This window comes from Macrosteles quadrilineatus, unplaced genomic scaffold (genome assembly GCF_028750875.1).
Source record: "Macrosteles quadrilineatus isolate MER2022 unplaced genomic scaffold, UCM_ALF_1.0 Scaffold_17__1_contigs__length_3442018, whole genome shotgun sequence".
In the NCBI taxonomy this organism is placed as follows: domain Eukaryota; kingdom Metazoa; phylum Arthropoda; class Insecta; order Hemiptera; family Cicadellidae; genus Macrosteles; species Macrosteles quadrilineatus.
In genome coordinates this window covers 1,028,732-1,049,634 of record NW_026542610.1, presented here as the reverse complement: position 1 = coordinate 1,049,634, position 20,903 = coordinate 1,028,732, and the positions used below count along the sequence as shown (strand labels likewise).

The following is a 20,903-nucleotide window of genomic DNA, read 5'->3' as shown; positions in this document are numbered from 1 at the left end:
AACAAATACGTAATCGGTTTATAGATAATACAATACAAGACATGCGGAGTCTTAATAAGTGGTGACTTTCCAATACTTAACCAAAATTATTGATTTGCATTTCTATTTGATACTTGCATTTGATTTTTATATAATTAACAAACCTTAGATAGCCTACCCTTAAATTTCGAATTCTATTAAATATTCTAGAAATAATACAATCAATCAATTATTTTCAATGCATGCCTGGGTGCAGATTTACATGAATTGTCCGGTTTTTACCTGCAAAGTTTAAGTATTTACCTTTTCTTTACTCGTCATTCTTAATATTATTTTTTTCATGTAATATACCAATCACCTTGATTCACCTGCATCACCACAGTTTCACGGTATCTTTTGTGACTCTGGTGTTGCAAAAGGCTATAGAATGTGCAGTGCCACTTATATTGATTGTGAACTCTTTTAATGAAAATGGCCAGCAGCTACAAGAAAATGTACTGGATGTAGTAAAGGCAGACCAACTTGTGTTTAAGATTGGTGAGAGAATTAATTTCATTTGGACAAAAAGGTTTTTGAGAATCACACATTCTTTGGTATTACTCTATTCCACGACACACACAACATTGTATTTATATTTGATAGTTAAAAAGAACAAACATTTGAACTTCAATTTGGATCTGGCATTTTCAATGTATAGTGTTATCTTTGCAATCTATACTATGTTTTTCAATTGGTTTTATTGCCTCACAAATTTACTTTTTCACCACCGCTTTCAAGTTATGAATCAAGCAATGAATTCCATGAAGTGTATACTAGATTGTGACTTGTGTGGAATTGTTACTGAATACGATTATCTGCACCTTTGACCATTTAAACTGTCGTATCTTTAACAATTAACTTTTTAGATTTACTATTTCGTAAAAGCAAAAAATCGAGGAAAGGTATAGTCAGTAATAATTCTCATTCATCGTTCTGTGCAGAGATAAGTTACACCAAACAGTTGACCACTTAAGTATCTCTATATGAAGTGTGTTTTCAAGAATTAGTTGTATTACTTTTTTGACTGGGTTAATCATAAGATATATTTATTTATATTGTGTGTCATGTTGCCAGGTTAAATTGCTCCGTGTGGTTGGTTACACAACAATTTCAGTATTTTACCGCGTATCTGAAACTGCAGTCAATGATATATTGTGATGAATCTGTGTTGGTATCAGTTTCCTGGTATCAGCTCGCAATTTATTCCCTGTCACTTATATTTTGTAATTAAGTGTGTCAGATATTGGTTGCACCGTACCACGTAGTTGATTGTGCTGTCACTTGTATGGTGTGATTTTTTTATTAACTTTGATAAAGGTTTATTTTTTTAAACATAATAGAGGTCGTCCAATGGTCGAAAACTCGACCAAAAATATGTAATGTACAGAATTCTTCTTTTCCACCCCACACTGTAAATAAAACATGTGATTGGAATTTCTTCCATTTGTTTTGATTTCCTGTTTATAATTCGTTGTTATTTCGTCACCAGCATGGCAACCCATAATGTTAATTTTTTTTATTTCAAATTATTTTTTTGTCCTTATATTATTTGATCGTATTTGAGTTTTTAAAGGGATTCTGCCCATCTACAGTAAATTATCTTTATATCAGTATGCGTAGATTTTCCCTGCGATGCACACGAGCTGAGAAAAAAGGTTTTAAAGAAACATGCTTGCCTATTAATATATAGATTGAGTTTTTAAAGGGATTCTGCCCATCTACAGTAAATTATCTTTATATCAGTATGCGTAGATTTTCCCTGCGATGCACACGAGCTGAGAAAAAAGGTTTTAAAGAAACATGCTTGCCTATTAATATACAGGGTGAGTTTCTACTGACCGTGTTAACTTCGCCAGTGGGTTCTACTCACTAAAAGGAACAAAAAAGTTCCTATAAACCCATGTCCGATTTTCGACCGTTTGGCTGTTTTGGGGGATTTTGTGTTTTTCTTATTTTATTAGACTTTGCTCCACAATTTATGTAATAAAAACTTAACCAATTACTTTAGAGAGTTGTAGTTAAAATCATCGGAAATAACATTAAATTTGCTATAAATCAAAGGTTTCATTCAACAATTATACCATTACATAGTCCACGTTATATCCAAAATAAAGTAAAAATGTCATTAAATTAATTAATTACGATAACTTTCATGAGCCTCCTTTGATACATTAACCTGCATTTATGCAATGTTGAAATGCATAAAAAACTTGGCATTTTAATAATCTTTCAAATGATATGCTATTCAATACTATTATTGATATAAACCAGTGAGAAATTACTAATAAACTACAATAAAACACGGTTTACAGATTTTGTTTTTGCACACATTTACTGTTAATAATAATTACTGTATACTCCATGATGTATTTTATTGAACTATCTGATAAAATTTGTACATTATTTTAACTTTTAAATATTTATTAAAATTATCTGAATTAATAAAATGTATAAACTCAAGGTTTTTCACATTTTCAAAGATGTAGTGTGTTTGATTCTTAAATGCTGTGTAATTAGTTTTACCTTGTGCTTGATTAAGTCAGCTTTTATTGATTTGTCATCTATAGCTAGATAACTCAGCTGCTTGAACATACCTTGTTAAGTAATTTGCTGTTTTAACAAGTCAATTTCCAAGTCAATTTAGAGTTTTTCAACATTTATTAAAATATGGAGCCTTTTACCAATCAAGATTATGCCAACATGATGAATACAGTAATTATTATTAACAGTAAAACTGTGCAAAAACAAAATCTGTAAACCGTGTTTTAGTGTAGTTTATTAGTAATTTCTCACTGGTTTATATCAATAATAGTATTGAATAGCATATCATTTGAAAGATTATTAAAATGCCAAGTTTTTAATGCATTTCAACATTGCATAAATGCAGGTTAATGTATCAAAGGAGGCTCATGAAAGTTATCGTAATTAATTAATTTAATGACATTTTTACTTTATTTTGGATATAACGTGGACTATGTAATGGTATAATTGTTGAATGAAACCTTTGATTTATAGCAAATTTAATGTTCTTTCCGATGATTTTAACTACAACTCTCTAAAGTAATTGGTTAAGTTTTTATTACATAAATTGTGGAGCAAAGTCTAATAAAATAAGAAAAACACAAAATCCCCCAAAACAGCCAAACGGTCGAAAATCGGACATGGGTTTATAGGAACTTTTTTGTTCCTTTTAGTGAGTAGAACCCACTGGCGAAGTTAACACGGTCAGTAAAAACTCACCCTGTATAGATGATAGTTGGTTGTGCTGTTACTTGTAGCTTTACTACACATGATAAATAAAATAAAAACATACGGTTTTATTTTAAAACATTCATAAGTAACCAAAAAGTACTTATGTTGTATAATAACTCTTTCAAACTATTAAAAAAACTATTGAGAGAATTACTTTTTACCATTTTAATTCGTAACATATTAAATTCAAACGGATCTGAAAATAAATAAAAAGGAGCTGCTTTAAAGTGCTTATCATAATCCTAGGGAATAATGCTGTTCTTTAGACGTGCTGGATGAAATAGTTACACATCTATATTATTCACTTTAGAAACAAATTACTAAGAGTAGTAAATGTCTTTTATAGGGTGGACAAAAAAAAACAGGGACAATTTTAAAATGTTATTACTCAGCTGTTATAAAGGCTGGAGAGTTCATTGATGCGGCAAAAGAAAGTTTATTTGATGCCATTTAGTGTATAGTTACAATGGATCATCAATGGTTACCGCAACATCGTGCCTTTGTCATAGAGACTTTTTTAAAGAATAATTTGACTTTCATTTCCACTCAACGTCAATTTCGTGTTCACTTCAACTTTGGCCGTAATGGTGCAGCCCCAAACCGAATAAACTACTCAAAGATGGGTAAACAATGTCCTAAACACGGCTTTTGTACTCAAAATTAAACCTATGCAAATTTAAATTTCAATGCAATGTTTTGCAAACGGTTGGCTTTGGACGCTCGACGCAGGACACTCGCGCGAACCATTTCAATGTTTTCCCGCGTTCGAACAGTCCGAGGTATCCCACTAGGTTTGACTTTGAGTGCAGAAGACGTGTTCTGGAAATTACTTACCCAACTTTAAATAGTTTTTCGCTTAGGGGTTGCACTATTACGGCCAATGTTGAAATGAAAACGAAATTGACGTTGAGTAGAAATGAAAGTCAAATTATTCTTCAAAAAGTCTCTATGACAAAGACACGATGTTGCGGTAACCATTGATTATCCATAGTAACTATACACTAAATGGCATCAAATAAATTTTCTTTTGTCGCATCAATGAATTCTCCAGCCTTTATAACAGCTGAGTAATAACATTTTAAAATTGTCCCTGTTTTTTTGGTCCACCCTTTAGAAAAGAGGTTCAAATTATCTGGTATCCAAGTATAAGTTGCGATGGTGCGTGTTTAAAAATACAGTACTCTATGAATTTGTTTGAAAAGAAAACACTATTTGAAATTGTAGACCTAAACCTACAATCAAACCCTAACGTAGTGTATCGATAGTCAATTACTTTACAGTGTTGATAAGTAACTTACATAGAAAAGGTATTTTGCCATAATGTTTCAATTTTCGCCAGTCCTCTTTAGTTTATTATATAAATTACAAAGAAAACTATGAGCAATAGTATACTAAACTTTTACCACCTTCATTTAACTAAACATATCCCTCATACTAAACAGCTCACACATTTCCACAATGTAAATAAAGCCCCATCAAACCCCCTTTCAAGTAAATAAACAAACTGTTGTTAATTGAAATATTGTTTATTTAACTAATTATATAATGTTAACGTAGTATAACGTTTACCATTTAGATATTTGCTTGGATATTGCTAAATTGGCAAAGCCCTTAGAGAATTCGTTCATACCAATAATTTTCGGCTAATCAACAAGCGTTTAGCTTCATTTTGATGTGAAATAGACCTATGGCTTTCTTTTTATTTGGTTTAATGTCCTTAAACTATGACTACAAATTGGACTGGATCACTTTAATCTTATCTTACTAATATTATACATGTGAAAGTTTGTTTGTTTGTTTGTTTGAAGTTCAATCACGCATAAACTACTGAACGGATTGGGCTGAAATTTGGCACGATGATAGCTCACATTCCCGATTAACATATAGGCATATTCTTATCTTAAAAATCCTTTCGGGCTCTGCCCCAGTGGCTCTGTTGTTCCCCATGTTAACCTTATGAGTATTCATAAAAGGGAATTAAAGAATTTAGTCGGCTGTTTCAACTAAAAAAGTTGGTTCTATGGTATGCAAAAGCATTAAAAGTTATAAGATTTACCAGCAGGGTGCAGCACTATATTTTTTTGCATTTATGAAAACAGCTAATTTTAACTCAGCAGCAACAAAAAAAGTGATATGCAAATGTCAAAGTAGGATTGTTTACAGTTATGTTTATGTTTTTAATTTCATGACTAATTGTATATATTTTGTAAATTTTTTATAATTTATTTTTCTCTATTGTTTAGGTGAAGTGGTGGAACATGGCTATGGTGGTATGGCTATGGTAGATGTGTAATATCGTATACCGTAAATTTAAAGAAGCAAATTTGATCAAAATGTGTCCTCCCCCATTGCAAACGCAAAGCTTTAGTTTGGTATAACTGCAATAAGCATTTTATACTTATATGCCAACCCCGTATACGAAGGACGGGTACTCTGCTAGTCATAATATAATAGATGTTTAAATAGTTCTTTTATGACTTTTGAACACCTAAACAAAATAATGTACGCTCTTGTATTGTAATACAGTACTAAGTTCTCAGTTTCATTATTTTTTTTAAGATGAAATATTTTTAATACTTAAAATACAAACAGATTTTGGATTGCATTATTGTTCATTAGGTGGTTAGATGAGACGTAGCCTTATACCAGAGAAAGAACCATTTAATCGCAATGTTTCCCCGCATTTAGAAAATAATGTTGTAAGTTATAATTCCCTTAAATACGCGTAAAGTTAAGCGGTGAAGATGACAATACTTATGTAATATCAAACTTGTCGAAACGATCACTGTTTTGAGGAACAAGAGCACGACGTTTTGTCAAACCTCGCTGTTTTAACGAATACTTAATAATACTGTATATATGTATAATGTATTTCAATTAAGCAAAAATATGAAAAATATATGTAAAATAATGTTTTCTGCTCTTGACGACTTTATTCTCAACACCAGTTGAATCCATTATGAAAAATTAATGGCATCCGAAATCATATCGTGTTAAAAATTATACTTTATGATTTTACTGCAATATTTGATAATTTATTTCGCAAAGAGAGATATTATTTAATTAAGTGCCTGGTTTGGATAACATTGGATGCATTGTGCAGTATTGTACAATGAGACTGAGCCAAGCGAAGCGTGTGAACTGATGTCCTTTCATGGGATGGTTGACCAATCACTAAGGCCACATTGAACGCAATAGCCAGAATCGGTGGAAAGCACGGTGATTGTTCTAGGACCACACAAATTGTACATATAGTTAACTTTTTTGGACAATAGACGCTTTGGAATTTGGTTTTATTGAAATAATTCAGTTTTTACGCATTCTTTTTAAAGCAGTGTCTAGAAGTACACTGCAGGTCAAAAGTCTGCATTTTCTTTCGCAACAACTCTGGTATCGGTATAACAACTATTTTGTTTTTAAAATGGCGAGAATATGTGATTAACATAGATTAGCATTTCGTCCAATATTTAATGTGTTAAAACGCGAGACTGACTCTTCTAAAAGGGATAAACTTTAATAAACTCAAGAAAACATAGTACAAAAAGAACTACAATTTTAATCAGACATAACTATTCAAGACCAACTATAACAATCAATCAAAAAGGAAAACACTAATTGCAAATGTAAACAAATAAAACTTCTGATGAATTAATTAATATATAAATAATCATCTAGAGACAGTCATTTTCAACATAATGATTGTTTTACAATTTTCCCCAAAGGATCGTGTATAGAAGGGCTGGATCAATATTAATGGGACCGGACGGAAATATATAAATTCAGGTATGTATTAAATAAACTAGCCATTTCCGGGCTTTGCAACAGAGTATAAACAAATAGTTGAAATAAAGACCGGTAAGGTTGCTACAAAAAATGCAACTACTGTAATACAATTTATCATATTACTTCAAGGATTTTATTTTATAAATTACGAATCTAACTACTTGATTAAATATTCTATTTAATCTGTTTCGATTCACTGTTAGTGTTCTGCAGTGTAAATCAAAAGCATTTTAAATGTAAACACAGTAAATATGTACACATTTTATACCTACATTGGATATTTTATTCTTCTTAGGGTTTCCATAACAACAATTAAAAAATAAAATCCTAGAAAGCTCAACATAGTATTTTTGGAGGATCTCCGAGTGGGCAGAACAACAATCCCCCGGGGAATATTAAAACCAGACTCTCTAAGTTTGAAGGGGGGATGGATGGTTTGATAAGGCATAAAGCACAAGCTACGAAAATTAATTTAATTTTATTTATATTGATCTAGCTTGTGCCCGTGGGTTCGCCCGCGAGGGTATAACCGTAAATATACTGGACCTCCCATTCAGATTCGGCTAAGTGTTATCAAAGTCGACAGTGGTCAATCACTAGCTCAGAACAGATTTTAAATTAAATAAAGTTTAAAACAAATCATACAACATATTAAATAACCAACTATGTAAACCAAAACACGTGACAAAACTTTGGATGCATGGAAGTTTCCTAACTTTCTATTGTGGTCTATGGCTTTCTAATACGCCTTTGCTGACAGTTATCCGTAGTACGGAAATTGTGAATGGGCTTTTCTGTTGTACTTTATTTTATTATTTGCTTCTATACTGTAGATAATTTGTTATAACCATATGTTATGAGTCTTGCATCCTACTTTTTGTTTCGTAACTACTTGGCAAGCACAATTTGTTTTTCAGGATTAATTTTGCCAACAGTGTCATTTAGAGGCTTCTGATTGACTATAACGAAGGTTTAGTAATTGAAAGATGATTTTTGATCATAGAATAAAATTATAAATGCCTCAAATTCAATTATATATTTTTTTATTATGAAATTAAACCGTCATAACCTAACCAAACCAACCAAACGTGCTGACAATGAAAATATCTAATGAAGGTTTATAAATCGAAAAAATAGTTCTGTTCATAAAATAAAATTATAAATGCCTCAAATCCTATTTTTTTATTATAAAATTTAACTATTATAACCTAACCAAACTAACCCAAATGAAGGTTTAACCGAAAAAAATATTTCTGTTCATAAAATAAAACTATAAATGGGTCAAATTCAATTTCATAATGTTTCACTACATTTTTGTCAACGAATGAAAAAACAGTTTAATATGTTATTATTAGCATTATCAATTAAGCTGGGGACGCCAACTAGGTGCTAGGTGTGTATTTTAACCCAAATATGAGTAAAGGATGCATGTAGAATGGAGTTGTGGAAATAGACCTACTTGATTTGGAATCATAGTTTAAAATGTTATTTTTATAGAGATGTATATGCCTAAGTATTTAGTACTTAGAATATACAAACTATTGGAAATCATAATTGTATTGAAATTAATATGAAAAAGTCGATCAAACAATTCGCTTTATATTTTACTTTGGTATTTTTTATACCCAGAGTGTTAAGTCCAAAAGTGTTGGTTTTTGGACAAATATACAAGTTTTTGGCCGAACAGAAATAATAAACGTATGTTTCTGGGAAGTGAAGTTTCTTACCGCATCCACTTACAACTTAAATAAACCAAATTCATATTATGACAGCATCTAATTTAAACAATGTTAAAAGCAGCAACAAAAAGCTGTGATACAAAATTAGAACTGTCAAAGTGTTAACAGTTATGTTTATGTTTTTAATTTAATAAATAATTTGTGATATTTTATGTGAATATTTGATAATTTAATTTTTACTATTGCTTATGTGCAGTGGTAGAACATTCTTTTTCTATGATGCTAGGCACGAGATTGGGATTGTTTTTCACATTACTTCAGGCTAGACATAGGGGTTGCGACATTATCACATGGATAAAATCCATTGGTGATTGGCGGGATTTGAACCCTGGACCTCAGAGACTGAAGTCTCGCACTCTAACCACTAGACCAGCTTGCTTCTCCAGTGGTAGAACATTATGGCTATAGTATATGTGTTATACTAGCATACCATAAATTTAAAGAACCAAATTTTCTCCAACCATGTCCTCCCCTATTGCGAACGCAGAGCCCGAGTATAACTGCAATAAGCATTTTATCACAGACAATGGAATTATTATATTGTCTGTGATTTTATGCTTATACGCCAACCCCGTACAAAGGACGGGTACTCTGATTGTAGTCTATAAACATGTGAAACTTGTTGAAAAAGAAGTAAGAAATCCTTTTTAGCGATTGCTTGCTTGAAGGGTATCAAGAGCACTTTGAGAACAATAGAAGGACACAGAAGCAGAAATACAGTCTATTTGACAAGTGTTACATTTTTCTTAAAAATTTTTAAGAGTTAGTATTTAACTATTATTTACACATGCCACAAAACTAATTCACTTTCATAGGGCACAATGAACATAAAATACAACTAAAAAGCTAATTTTTAACTGGACACCATGTTTGTAGTACAATATTATTCCTAAATGTAATACAAAAATGGTAAATGTTTTAACTCTGGCAAAATGTGGTAAAGCTCTAACTTATCTACACACATACAGTGTACAAAGGGAACATCAAATAAATGAATTAACTTTTAAGTAATGTTTTAAATTAACACGTGAATTAAGTGTTTTGAAGCGTAAAGTACAAACGTTCATTATCATATAGTAGCTAAATTTCTATGGTTCATTCAAGATCCCAATTCTTAAAAATTACTATTGTTTTTTGAATTCCAGAGATACTAAATCTGAAAGCAGCTTTTGTACAAGTTTACTTTTTACTTTTAACAAACTCATTAGTTAGCCAAATTGTAGTGCCAAATTGAGTATTTTTTTTTTAATTCAACCATGAAAAGAGATTTAATGTTATCCAATTTATTATGGGTACGTGATGACTTTTTGTGAAATTAAAAGTTAAAATCATTTGAAATGTCTTTGGTGTTAGTTCTTTTTTACCGCCTATACAATATTTTGGTAAAGAATGTTAAAATATAATAATGAATTAAAAAAAATATTTCCTATTGTGTCTTCATATCTGATTTCAATATAAAGGTTATAATAAAAATAAATTGTGTGCAAAATTTGACACGTACGGTATGGCTTAAGTTTGAGCAGTGGTGGCGGTAGATTTAGTCGTACAAAATAAGCTATAAGCTGCAGTATACACGTGCAGTTGATATGTGTTAAAAAAGCTAAGTAGGTAATGATTTCACAGCTATCCAAATTGTTTGTATACAGGTTCTTTCAGTTATTTCTCAATTTTTTCCACTCATTTTTTTCAGTTCACTCAGCTATTTTCCTTTCAATGTGCATAATTTCTGAGTTTGAACAGTATATAAGATACACTAATATACAGATTATAATCTATTGAACAGATATAGGTCAAAACAAAAAGCAACAGAATACTACCATGGATTAATCTTACTCCCTTAGACTAAACAAAAGTTGGATAGCCTATGATGCTACATAGTAACATCGGCCAAATCTATACTTATAAAAGGCAAAGCCCTCACTGACTCACTCACTCACTCACTCATCACTAACTCTCCCACTAATTTACCTAGGAGGCTGAAATTCGGTACACCGATTCTTTGGGCATTAAATAGGAAAACTAAGAAGTTTTTATTCTGATCGGGATTCGGGCTCCCATGTTAACCTTATGATTTTTCATATTTAAAAGGAATTAATGAATCTTAACAGCTGTTTCAATTAAACAAGTTGGTTCTGTTCTATGATGTTCAATAGCATTAAAGTTACAAGGATAACCAACAGGGTGCAGCACTATATTTTTTTTAATTTATGACAACAGCTAATTTGCAACCAAAAGGTGAGTGAGCGTAGCGAACGAACTTCAACCTGGAGGCGAGTTAGCAAAGCGAACGAGCTAACCTGAAGGCAAGTGAGCGCAGCGATCGAGCTCTAACTTAAGGTGAGTGAGCGTAGCGAACGAACTTCAACCAGGACGTGATTGAGCCATGCAAACGAGCTCATCTTGAAAATTAAGAAGTTAAACGTGACAAAGCCTGCGGGTACAGCTAGTTGTTTATAAAGTGAATTGAGTGTTGTATATATTTAACCACCACTGTCGAGTATCATCCATCGTAGGGTTATGCAAATTAAAATGCTGTAATTAGCAGCTGCTTTGAATGTTTTTACAATGGTAATCAAAATGACTAAGAGCTGGGAGATTTCTATTATCTAACGGCCAGACATATTTTTTTTTTAATTTGTGGTACCGGTACTACAAATAGGAGAGGAAAAAACCCACTGTAGAAAATGAATACCAACTATTGAAATGTGTCGTTGACAGACACAGTGTAACTCTGGTGAAAATTTGCACAACTAATATAACCTGTCAGATCTGCAGAGCTTCGTCAGTCGATAGGGTGATAAGTTACTAAACTTTATATCAAGAATAAAAAACCCATACTTAAAATCTCAAACAGAAGACAAAACTACTGTCATCACTGAGGCGTCAAACCTATATAAATCATTCAATACTGAGAACGTCTCAATATCATTTGTAATAAAGCGGGGACATTTCTTATTTTGATCAATGATCTTTTATAGGATTCATTGAAACTTTCCCTTGTCAAATCTTTATGTCAACTATGACTCAAATAGAGGAAATCAAATATCTGATGAAATATGATATGTTTTAACATTGTTTATTTGCAGCTGACTTTTAAGTTATTATTATTATTGTTTTTGTTTTCTAGCTTTGACTCATGAATAAGTTCAGTTCTATTTTATTAAACTAATTTACCTATCAATTTATGTATTTACTTCAAACATAAAACTGGCGACGAGGATGATTTTATGGAAAACATAAGAGTGCAAGATAGTTTATTCAATTCCACAGTCTAATTCATTATAATGTCTGAAGATACATTACTAGCAACTCTTGTAATAATCCTATGTTGGTAAGTCAACTTAGGTGTGAAAAATTTAACCCTAATTCATGTGACATTGATGTTTGGAATATTAAATTCAAGGCAAATTTATGTTTGGGCAATATTACAAATGATGATATTAAAAGATGTTTATTCATTGACTGCTTGGATAGTACAGTTCTTAAAACATTGGTAACTATTTGCAAGCCAAAAGATATGTTTTACTTTAAATACAATGTGAGGACTTTTGTCCAACCCAGTAAACATATTTCAAATCTAAGGTAAAATCTAGATAGTTTTCACACAACAAACATAAAGGTCAGGAGTTAAGTTTACATTTTACAGTTAATGCCAACGTTTCAAAGAACTGTTACATATGTAACTCTTCACATAAACTGTCAGACATGATGTTACAACATTCTGTTTGGTGTTCATTAGATACTTAGAAGCTGAGTTCAAATAATTTTTCTTAATTTACCTTAAGTTTAATATGAAATTATTTTACATTTTGTAAATTTAACTTTTTAGAAATATTGGTTTTTAAAGTTTTGACTTTCATTTATTTAGAGCCCATTTCTCAAGTTTACCAGTAGATTAATAATTGAGAGGTACTGACTAGTCTAGAGTTTGAAGCACTTGGTTTAAATCGCAACAATATCTCACAACATTTAGCCAATTGGTAATGCCATACTCATACAGTAGTAATGTTCCGTTCATCTTAAACTGTAGGCAAACCTACTTACAACACGAAAAGGATCATTTTCTCAGGGATTGTTGTTCTAAGACTCCCTCTATTAAGTGTATTTTTTTATTAATTTTTTATTACTGCCTACCTGATCCAGTATCATAACTTATTAGCAGTTCAGTCAGGGAATTATTAATGAACAAACAACCCGTGACAAAATCCAAGTCAAACATTACGGTAGGTATAAACTTTGATGTGAAATGCTTTTCTAGGAAACATTGCAAATATGAATGCTCTTTGGACATTTGAAACAGAAGACAAACTTCAAAGTAAAAATATGCACGAGTATCATTCTATAGCTTGTTGTTTTTCTTAGTCTCTTTTATATGGCTTAAAGTAATTCTAATTCATCTTTCTGTGGTTTTACTTCAAATATTGTATGTTGAAGTACTTCAATCAATAGTGCTATCAATCGTCAAAGGTTATATAAGCCAACAAAATTGCAGTTGAAAATAGTCAATGCGTTAGAATTGCTTAAAACAATTATACACAAAGAATGCAAGGTAAACAATTACACCTAATTAATTACGTTGTAGATAATTCCTTTAGAAAATGCTTATAATGAATTGTTGGATAAACAGAGGTCAAATTTTAATTGTCGTTTTAGTATGTTGGCTTTCTCCAGAACTTGGATATGCAGTGAACAATTAATTATGACTCATTAATTTGCCACTGTTTATCATATATTTATTAATATTAATGATGATATATCGAGCAATGTATATGGTTTTGTTCCAAACACTTCAGTATGTAATACGTTTTAGTATAATCATTGACTATTGGCTACTAATTAATAGGTAGTCAAAGGTTTAATCAATTAACAAAAAGTATTTGTCAATTTATTTACAAATCTATTACACCTGTTCTTCATTACTACCAACTAATGGTTCATTACTGAGATATAATCAGATACGCTACTGAGAAGGTATGCTAAATATATTACACATGAAACTAATATCTTCTTCAATAAATTACACCATTGACTGTGTATAGTCAATGATTACACATAGATAATTATACCACTAATATCAATTCCAAGGGTTAAGGATTCCCTGTAGACAACTCTGCTTAGAGGATTCTTGGAAATTTGCTTCATTAGTGTTCAGATGATATAAAATAAACAATTACAATTTCAACTAGGCCTAAAGATTTTATGATGCGATCAAAAAAATTAAAATTGTTGCTTCTCAATTAAAAAACGTCACTTAATAAAAGTAAAGATCTGAATTTTTACATAAATATTGTACAGTTAGAAGTGCAGATAATAGATTGAGTACAAAATAAATAAGATAGTTAAATTCAATAACTTCTTGATCAGCATTGTACGTGTTATTACATTTACGGAAAGTAAATAAAACACTTAAAACATATATTTACGCTTATACTGTTTCTCATAACACGGTAAATATACAAAAAAGATGGTAAGTGGTGATCAATTTTGATTGGACACTCCAATTATAATCAGACACAATAGGCGAATGAATAGAATTAATAATAAAATGAGTTTCAAAAAAAGGGTACTTAATTTTTAATAATGCATTTGTATATCAAAATAGTAGCCCTAATCACTACAGTTTTCATAATATTTATATATATATACTAGCTGACCCGGCGAACTTCGTATCGCCAAAGTTATAGGTTTCCCCTAAGACAGACCGATGGAAAGAAAGTACCGTTAAGTTTAATTTTCAAGATGATCTCGTTCGCATCGCTCAATCACGTCCTGGTTGAAGTTCGTTCGCTACGCTCACTCACCTTTGGGTTGGAGCTCGTTCGCTACGCTCACTCACCTTTAGGTTGGAGCTCGTTCGCTGCGCTCACTTGCCTTCAGGTTAGCTCGTTCGCTACGCTAACTCGCCTCCAGGTTGAAGTTCGTTCGCTACGCTCACTCACCTTTGGGTTGGAGCTCGTTCGCTATGCTCATTCACCTTTAGGTTGGAGCTCGATCGCTGCGCTCACTTGCCTTCAGGTTAGCTCGTTCGCTACGCTAACTCGCCTCCAGGTTGAAGTTCGTTCGCTACGCTCACTCACCTTTTGGTTGCAAATTAGCTGTTGTCATAAATGTAAAAGAAATAATAGTGCTGCACCCTGTTGGTAATCCTTGTAACTTTAATGCTATTGAACATCATAGAACAGAACCAACTTGTTTAATTGAAACAGCTGTTAAGATTCATTAATTCCATTTCTCATAAGGTTAACATGGGAAACTCCAGAGCCACTGGGGCGGAGCCCTTTTAAGAATTTCGAAACGGGAAATAGTTTACTTTCTATTCGCATACCTACAGAATTTACACACCAAATTTCATAACGATCGGTGAAGTCGTTCCGGAGGAGTTTGCAGACAAACACTGTGACACGAGAATTTTATATATTAGATATATATATGTGTGTGTCCGTTAGCACGATAACTCGAGCAAAAATGATCCGAATTTGATGAAATTTGGTATAAACGTGTAAACATACATTTATTCATACGAGTTCGCGAACCAGCATGATCGAACCTTGGGAACGGGGTTTTATAAGGTAAAAATTGATTTTGCTAATTTTTGGCCAAAAAAAACATAAAATTTAGCAATTTCTTTCCAAACTATTTTGTAGAGCTTAAAAAAACAAATAATTTAGTATATTGAAGGGTTATTATGCACCTAATGGTTACGGAGAAAATTACAAAAAAATGTAAATTTAAAATTCCTATGTTATTCTTATGGAGAATAAGTCAACTGTTTGCTTGTTTATGAGCATATTTTGATCACAAAAATGCATTTATTTCGTACTAAACTATTACATTTTACAAAAAAAAAAACTTATTTACCCTCCCCGTTGCAGCAAACCTAGAGTACTCGTCAAACTAATGCTATCTAAACAGATAATAAATGTGAAATTTTTAAGGAGACTTTTTAGTGTATATATCCAATTAGGCAAATGGAAATTTGCTTAGTCTGCAGGTTTGCTGTGGCGGGGGTATAGTTAAATAAATTTTTAGTTTCACAAACTGAATGTTATGGCTATTGAACCGGACTATCTCAATTATATATTCCAAGAATAATGTTGAAATGTAATTAATTGAGAGGCCAGAATAATTGATTAGCAGGAATTCCTCAGCGTGGGTTAGAAGCAGTTGCCCAAAATAAGTTAGTAGTTTAAGGGGGAGTAGCTTTTAAAGTATAACTTGTTTAGAGTGTTATTCAAATTGATACTAGACTTCCCATCTCTTGTTCAGGAATGTAATTTATAGTTAACTAAACATATGTTAAAACATCAAAATTGTATTCTAATCAGGGATCGAAAACGTAGCTTGATCAGACTATGAAGATTATGCCATCGTGTACTTTGTAGTGCAATTTATTTGATTCACATTAAAAGTCATAAATGAAAATTCAGTTATACCAAATTGAGCTTGAGTATGGTGCTTAACAATCTAAGTCTGATTTTCATGATACCAACCGAGCCATTGACACAACAAGATCACTTAAATAATAAGGAACTTGCCATAATCCAGAATTTTGTCATACGATTTTTAATGCTTATCCTGATAATTATACCAATTCGTATATACCAAAGGCAAAAATGTGGTTATAAACTGTAGGTCCTTTAGTTGCCATTAGCTGTATGGGCTATTAATTAACAGCTGTGTCTAAGGAATATGTCGGCCTTAGTCACTAACAAGATTATAAGATCGCGCCACTCATCCTACACTCATATCCATTCATACGTGGCTTAAAATACCTACTTTGTATGGTCGCCATTTCATTATAAAGTAAAAGTATGAAAAGTAAAGTAACGGATTGAAACTCGACTTATCTGTCTTGAACCTATCTTGTAATGAATTGTCCTGGCTAAAGAAACAGCTGATTATTTTAGTTAGTAACAAAGCTATCTTCACATAAATTTAACTGGGTATATGTTCAACGCTAACCATCTTTCACCCATAAAATATGTAACCTGGTGTTGTCGTTGTATAAATCAAATGAAATCTACAAGAAAATCATTCAAGTTATCTGAGTGTTAGGACCAGCTCACTCGCTTCTGCTTATTTTCCAGGGTTGGCAAGTCCACATGTCTTCTTTTGAAGTTCTGTGCGGAGGAACTCTGTTCTCCTCTTACCGTTATTTTCAACAAATCCCTCTCTCAGGCATCTGTCCCATCCAAAATGAAAATTGCCAAAGTGTACCCCCTCCACAAGGAAGGCTCCAAGGATGACATGGGCAACTTTAGGCCAATATCTTTGGTCCCTGCATTTTCAAAGTTATTGGAGAAGGTTGTCTTAACACGGCTTATGGATCACCTGAAATCCAACAACCTCCTTCCAAAGGGGCTTTTTGACGGGCAGATCTACCATCACAGCAGTTACAGAAATTGTTGAACATATCATTGATTATTTGGAGGATGGCGACACTGTTGGAGGCGCCTTCTTAGATCTAAGCAAAGCGTTCGACTGCCTGGACCACCAGCTCATCTTGAAGAAGCTCCAGACATTTGGCATTTGCAAAGCCCCACAAGCCTGGTTTAAATCCGACCTTTGTGGAAGACAACAGCTGGTGGAGATCAAGCAGACCACAAAAGGTAGAGAAAATTCTGTCAGGTCAGAGCTGCTAAATGTAGTAAGAGGCGTCCCGAAGGGTTCCGTATTGTGCCCCCTTATTTTCGCCCTATTTGCTGCCGATCTACCTTCATTTATGGAGCCCCACTGCCACACAGTACAGTCATGTTTGCAGATGACTTGTTCTCTTGGCCAGCAGGGAGCATCCTGAGTGTCTGGAAGTTGACAACTTCATCGCAATCAATCAAGTTATGGATTACTGCGCAAATAACGACTTAGTCTTCAACGAGAGTAAAACTCAGCAACTCTTCTTTGGAAAATTCAAAGATGCCGTTTCAAGTCGTCCAACTATCCAAGTGGCGGACACCACCAAACATTTTAGACCCATTCTAGATAACGAACTTTGTTGGAATGCCCACATCAATTCCATTTGCCAGCGGCTCAGCTCATCGCTATTTGCATTCAGAAGTCTCCACAAAGTTACCTCTCCAGCCACAGCACGTGTAGCTTACCATGCACTTTCTGAGACGCTTTTCAGGTATGGAATAGTGCTTTGGGGGAAATCTTCCAAGCAGAATGTCCAGCGTGTCCTGAAATTGCAAAAGCGTGCCGTAAGAATTCTTGGTGGCCTCCAGCAAGACGATAGCTGCAGGAATGTCTTCAGAATGCTGAAAATTCCAACTCTAATCGCCATATACATCTCTGAGGTCGTACATTTTGCCCTCAACCAAGGCACTCCTAGAAATGCAAATATACACTACTTGCATTACACAAGGAACGCTGCAAATTTCAACTTGCCCCCACACAGAACTGCCAGATAAGCGAAGAAGCCATCATACGCAGGAGCCAGGCTCTACAATCTTCTTCCGACAACAATCAAGACCGGCAATGCAAAGACATTGAAAGAAAGACTACTTACCTGGCTGATAGATAATCCCATCTACACCATGGAAGAGTTCTACACCCTCTGTGAAAAAGACTGATGAAATCAATTTTTTTTGTAACATTTATGTATATTTCCAGATTTGTTTTTGTTTGTTGACACCATTTCTAAGCTCTACGCTTATGTAATAAAGATTCTCTCTCTCTCTCTCTAAACATCTTAGTTTTGAAATTGTAAGTTTTAAGTTTAATTTATTTTGCGAGAATTTTTAGAGCACTAATATTGGAATTTGGCTGACTTAAATCAACGTTTACTATAGGAAGAATGGTTTATGGGGGCTTTCATGGGGTAAACATTGGTTTAAACCGATTTTGACCATTCCAAACCATTTCTTAGAGATTTAAAAAACAAATTTAGTTTTATTGTTGCAATAAACAATATGCAATTTTTACTCTCTCCTCCAATACATAGTTAGGCCCTATGGAGAAAGTATTGTTTTTGTAAAAATGTATGAATTTAGAATGCTGGGTGGAGATATTAGTTTTGAGTCCCACTAGACCCAAAAGTAGATTTCCAAGTGATGTGTCTTTCTAGGGACCTGTAATATCTCCAGGTTTTATTTTATATTTTTTAAAATGTTGATTTTTAGTGGTGATTTTCCCATAAAATAACAGGAAAATAAGATTTTCATAAAAAAATCTCACACTATTTTGATTGAAATTAAGTATGCTATAGTCCATTTAAGTCTAAAATGAAATGATACAACCACCAATGTTGTAAAAATCACAGTTCTAAAGTTATTGCAACTTTTGTATGGTTTCCCCACAAAAGTATCATAACTACCACGACTTGGTCGTGGGTTGCTGATACCGTTGCTTATAACAATGTTTTACTTGTTTCAGAACTCAACTTGTATGGAGTCTTGCATTTCTTCAAAGCTCAAACTTATTACCAACAAAGGTAAACCATCTAGTGGATAGTATTAAAAATATATATACTTTGTTAAAATAGTCACAAATTACTGGGTAAAATTAGTTAAATCCATTTAATTTGGCCTTTTACCAATTTACTCTAGGAATGCATACACAAATGTTTCAAAGCAACCTCATAAGGCCTTCCCACACACAAACTCCACAATACTTAGGCCTACTCAACCTTTTGCAAAACAATGTAACTTTCACACTGGCACTCCCTGTCAAATTTGAATGATCTCAAAGTTTATATATTAAGTACCTACTCGGCAAAGAATGTAACGTAGAGCACAAGGGCCTAGGTTTTTAGGATTTTTTTCCAATAGCAGGCTGGCCTGAATGGGAAAAAGGCCAAACTGGCACAGGAAAAACAAAACTTTACACTATACACAAACACAAAAAAATTAGGATATTCACTTTCACTTACAGCATTTTCAACTAACGAAGAGAGAGTTTTCTTTAGGACTAATATGGTGGCCAGTGAGTTGTTGACAGTGTTGCCAATAGTATAAATTGAAATAAAACACAGGTTCAGTTGATCTTATAGTAGAAACTCGCTAATTTGAACCTCTATAATTAGTAATGTTCGTCTTTTCACCTCAGAAAACCTCAAAAATAATACTGTATACCGATAATTCAAAGTGATTTTTACGCTTAATGCAGCCTCTACAATTCAAATTTCCACATACTCAAGCCTCTACAGTTTGAATTTGGTTGCCGTAATTCGAACTGTTGCCTCCAAAATTTAAAGTCAACCTCTACAATTCAAACTGTGTTACCGCAAGCCTCTGTAATTCGAATCCAGGACAAAAAATAGGCCTGTTGAAACATGTAAGCTTACTTGTTGGGTTGGATGTTGAAGTGGAGTTGGTTGGATGAAAGGTTTGGGCATCGAAGTATATAACACAACTGGAATGCTAGGTACGTGTTCACGAAAGCGCGCCATTGTGGCAGCCTTCCCGCACCAACATGGGGGACCCAGCGGATTTTAGCCAATTCATCGAATAGTGCGCGAAGTTGTTAACTCGCTCCTAGCATTCAATAACAAAGATTAAGTACAATAATGTTTATATATTCGTAATCTGCATTAAATGCAGAATCTTATGGTATAAATAAATTTTACTTTTGATTTAAAATAGAATTTCCATAGTTAGAGGGTTAACAATTTTTACATTGCGACATGAAAAAGTTTGTATGCGAGGAAGTATTTTATTTTTGGGTCAGATGAAAACTGTAAGCGACAAAGTTGTAGTTTAAGAGATGATTTTTAACATGTGATTGAGCAATTTACTATTAAGTTTGTAGTATAGTGATTAATAGCGTGACGAGGTTGATTTTATGTCGCACCAACCTCCTCAGTCCAGCAACTCTTTGTGTTTGTGCTACTCGATCATTGTAAAGCTAAATAAATTTTAACCTTTTTTAATAGTTGATATAAGTTAAAGAATACAACTAACTATTCTATTGATGTTATCATATATTTCATTTATTTGCAGAAGATAAATATCAATACCGGTACCGGGCTGCCGCCCATGAATGAAACTGTTAGGGACACTGTTTTACAAAACCAATTGTGTCTCCAATGCTAGGGACATTATGAATGAATGTAACAAAAATAAGTTAGGTGTAAGGCAGAGATTGAAGAAATTGGTTTTGTTTCACAACATGTAA

General features: G+C 33.0%; 1 protein-coding gene across 1 annotated transcript in view; it reads left to right on the top strand.

Annotated features, from left to right (window-relative positions):
- LOC129005209 (uncharacterized) overlaps positions 1-20,903 on the top strand; it is a 121,245-nt gene that overhangs the window by 82,477 nt on the left and 17,865 nt on the right. The window contains exon 2 of the mRNA XM_054434042.1: positions 19,164-19,221. Coding sequence (XP_054290017.1) covers positions 19,164-19,221 — 58 coding nt within the window. The remainder of the gene's footprint in view (positions 1-19,163; positions 19,222-20,903) is intronic.